A 3,315-nucleotide genomic window follows, 5' to 3' on the forward strand; every position below is an offset into this window, starting at 1 on the left:
CCGGCTTAAAACCAGTTTTATATTTAAACTGCTGCCTAATTATGACAAATTTATGGTCAAAGCAGCCAACTGCCAAGTTTCGTGTCAAATATGATGGCCGAAGAGTTGCGACTCCTTGTAACATATTTTGATGTCTACATAAATAAACATACAGAAAAAATCTATATAATAATTTGTAATAACCGATTATAAATCTATAAATAAAATGGGATGCAATTAAAGTATCCATAATATTATATGAAACAGCTTCCCAAATACGCCAAATTATTTTTTCTAGGTCAAATACGACGGCCGAAGGGGGACGACTTCTCATCTGCAGATTACAAATAATGTATATATTTTTATAGTTAATAGATAAATGTATAAATAAAAGGGGAGGGGATAGACAGTAGAGACATATCCTTCAGTTGAATCAATTAACAAGAATGGCTCTTTCAGCAGCCACTCTTCTCACTGCCCTTGCAGTACTCTGCTCTTTCTTCTACGTTCTATTTTACATCTCATCAAGCAAAAATGGAAAAGGAAAAGGGAAAGCCATTCCCGGTCCGCGACCCTTGCCAATTATTGGAAACCTCCACATGTTAGGCATGCTTCCACACCAATCCCTTTATCACTTGGCCAAAAAATATGGTCCTATGATGTCCATAAGGCTAGGCGTTGTGCCAACTGTTGTCGTTTCGTCCCCTCAAGTCGCCGAGATATTTCTCAAGACACATGATGCTGTTTTCGCGAGCAGGCCAAGACTTCAAGTCCTAGAATTAATTTACAATGGCAAAAGGGGCATAGCATTCACAGAACTTGGATCATATTGGCGTAGTGTGAGGAAGATTTGTAATATGACAATTTTTACTGCATCGAAAATTGAATCGTTTGCATCAACGAGGAAGGAGGTGCTAGCGCATTTCATTGAATCTTTGAAAGAAGCTGCATCAGCGAAGGAAGTGGTTAACATTAGTAAGAAGGTTGGGGCGCTTAATGAAGAGATGACTTTGAGAATGGTTTTGGGGAATGTGAAGAAGTATCAGGGATTTAACCTCAAGGAGCTTATTGATGAGCTTACTCACATAGCAGGAGCTTTCAATCTTGCAGATGTTGTTCCTTTTCTGGGTGCTTTCGACCTACAGGTATTGTGTTTTTCTGTATTTTAATTTACTATATCAAAACAAATTAACCATATACATTACAAACAACCACTAAGTGAATGGTGTTGATTATTATCAACTATGTAGGGAATCAAAGCACGTACAAAGAAACTCGGCGAAAAACTTGATAAAGCGCTCGAGATGATCATTGATGACCATGAACAACATAAGCAGGATGATTTCGTCGGTACGCTGCTTAAAGAGTTAAATCAACCAATGAACAATGATGGTGATATAATGGATCGGAATAGCATCAAAGCCATAACAATAGATATGATGGTGGGTGCCTTGGACACTTCAGCTGCCACATTGGAGTGGGCATTATCAGAGCTCCTAAGGCATCCAAGGGTAATGTTAAAACTCCAACAAGAGCTAGAAAGCATTGTCGGGAACAAGAGAATGGTAGAGGAAAATGATTTACCAAAATTGGAGTACCTAGACATGGTTGTGAAAGAAATTTTTAGGCTTCATCCTGTTGCACCTTTGCTAGTTCCTCGTGAGTCAGTGGAAGACATAATTATTGATGGCTGTTACATACCAAAACAATCAAGGGTCTTAGTGAACATTTGGGCCATGGGGAGAGACCCTAACACTTGGTCCAACAACGCTGAAGAGTTTTTTCCAGAAAGGTTCATTGATAGCAATATAGACCTTCATGGACATGATTTTGAACTCATCCCATTTGGTGCAGGCCGTAGATTATGCCCAGGGAAGAAATTAGGGTTAATCACAGTTAAACTTATTCTAGCTCAATTGGTGCATTGTTTCAATTGGGAGCTACCTAGCGGAATGTCGCTGAATGAACTGGACATGACTGAGAACTTTGGTGCCTCGTTGCCAAGGAAGATTAATCTGTGTGTCAAGCCCACTTATCGAATGTAAAAATACAAATTTTATGATTTTTTTTATGTTTTAAAATAACAAGATGTATACGTATAATAAAGGGCATTTCAAAATGGTATGTATTTTTTTTTTTTTGAAAATAATATGTATTTGATGCATATATATGTTGACAATGGATCATACTTAATAAAATCCCTCAAAATCAAACAAATATAATTAAACTTCTCTTTGGCAATTCCACACCTTTCAATTTATTTTAAGTATATATTTGTTTGATGTATTGCCTCCAATCGAGTTTTGGTTTTCCCTTTGATAATTTGCTGATCTATTCTTGGTGGTTCAAAGCTTTCTTTTAAGGGGAGTTGTTTTACTCTTCTCTCTTTGGTTTTATCGAACTTTTCATTTGGTCACTAAGACCAGTTGTTTTCCTCATTTCTAATGATTGTTGTGTTACGATGATCCGAAATTTTGTTTTAAAAAAATATAAATTTGTTTGAAAATGCAATAAGTCTTTCTTATTCTTGAAACCCATCTTTCGCATATAAGAAAAATATTTGTGTATGTAAGAATAGAAAATACCTATAAGCCTATAACTCTAAGAACAGAAAACAGAGGGATAGGAAGGTTTGGTGATGGCGGGCAAGGAAAACAAGAAGAAATGATAAGAAAATTCAATGGACTTAAAAAATAACAAGAAGAATAAAAAAACATAATAAGATATAATTTTGTAATAATTGAAGACTTGCTTTGCTTGTTTGTTAATATTTATTCTTTTCTTTCACGTTGACCAAATTCGACAGAGCCTTTTTGGTTTGCATTGAAAAAACAAGTAGAAGAATAGGTAAGTAAAGCTTGTTATTTTTCTTTTTTAATCAAAATTGTAGCTATCAAGGTGTGTTAAGCAAGTTTTAAGTGAAATCAATTTTTATTTTTTAAATTTTCCCTTCATTTATAATAAATTATAAAAATGATATATATTCAAATTAAAAATAAAAAATTGATTTATATCAATTGCATAAAAGGTATTTGAAACTTATATTTCATATATCATAATATTGATAATGAATTACGATATATATTTTTATATATTTATATTATAATCTAAGTTGAATATTTATTAATACCAAAATAATACTAAGGTATTGTAACAACATGAGATAAGATAGGTATTTTGCATTTGAGTCAATTATATCATTGTGAGGGTCCTCTAAAAGCTTGTATGAGTCTGGGCTTATTGTGATGCTTTAAGAGGCTTGGTATGATCTACAAAAGTAAGAGGATGAACTAAATGGTGCTAGAGTTGGCACTACGATCAGTCTCCTATTCCTAA

The 3,315-nt window shown here is 34.2% G+C and overlaps 1 protein-coding gene across 1 annotated transcript; it reads left to right on the forward strand.

Moving 5' to 3' along the window:
• Positions 1–202: 202 nt before the first annotated feature.
• LOC107937536 (cytochrome P450 CYP736A12) lies at positions 203–2,220 on the forward strand. Its single transcript, XM_016870435.2, has 2 exons — positions 203–1,124; positions 1,230–2,220. The coding sequence occupies exons 1-2, from the start codon at positions 426–428 to the stop codon at positions 2,022–2,024; spliced, it is 1,494 nt and encodes a 497-aa protein (XP_016725924.1). The 5' UTR covers positions 203–425; the 3' UTR covers positions 2,025–2,220.
• The last annotated feature ends 1,095 nt before the right edge of the window (positions 2,221–3,315 follow it).

The sequence above is a fragment of the Gossypium hirsutum genome, chromosome A09 (genome assembly GCF_007990345.1).
Source record: "Gossypium hirsutum isolate 1008001.06 chromosome A09, Gossypium_hirsutum_v2.1, whole genome shotgun sequence".
NCBI lineage: Eukaryota > Viridiplantae > Streptophyta > Magnoliopsida > Malvales > Malvaceae > Gossypium > Gossypium hirsutum.

Bases quoted from the DNA above. Each gene is read 5' to 3' on its own strand.
- LOC107937536 (XM_016870435.2), top strand. From the start codon at position 426: ATGGCTCTTTCAGCAGCCACTCTTCTCACTGCCCTTGCAGTACTCTGC. The intron at 1,125-1,229 runs GTATTGTGTTTT...TCAACTATGTAG, and splicing joins TGGGTGCTTTCGACCTACAG to GGAATCAAAGCACGTACAAA.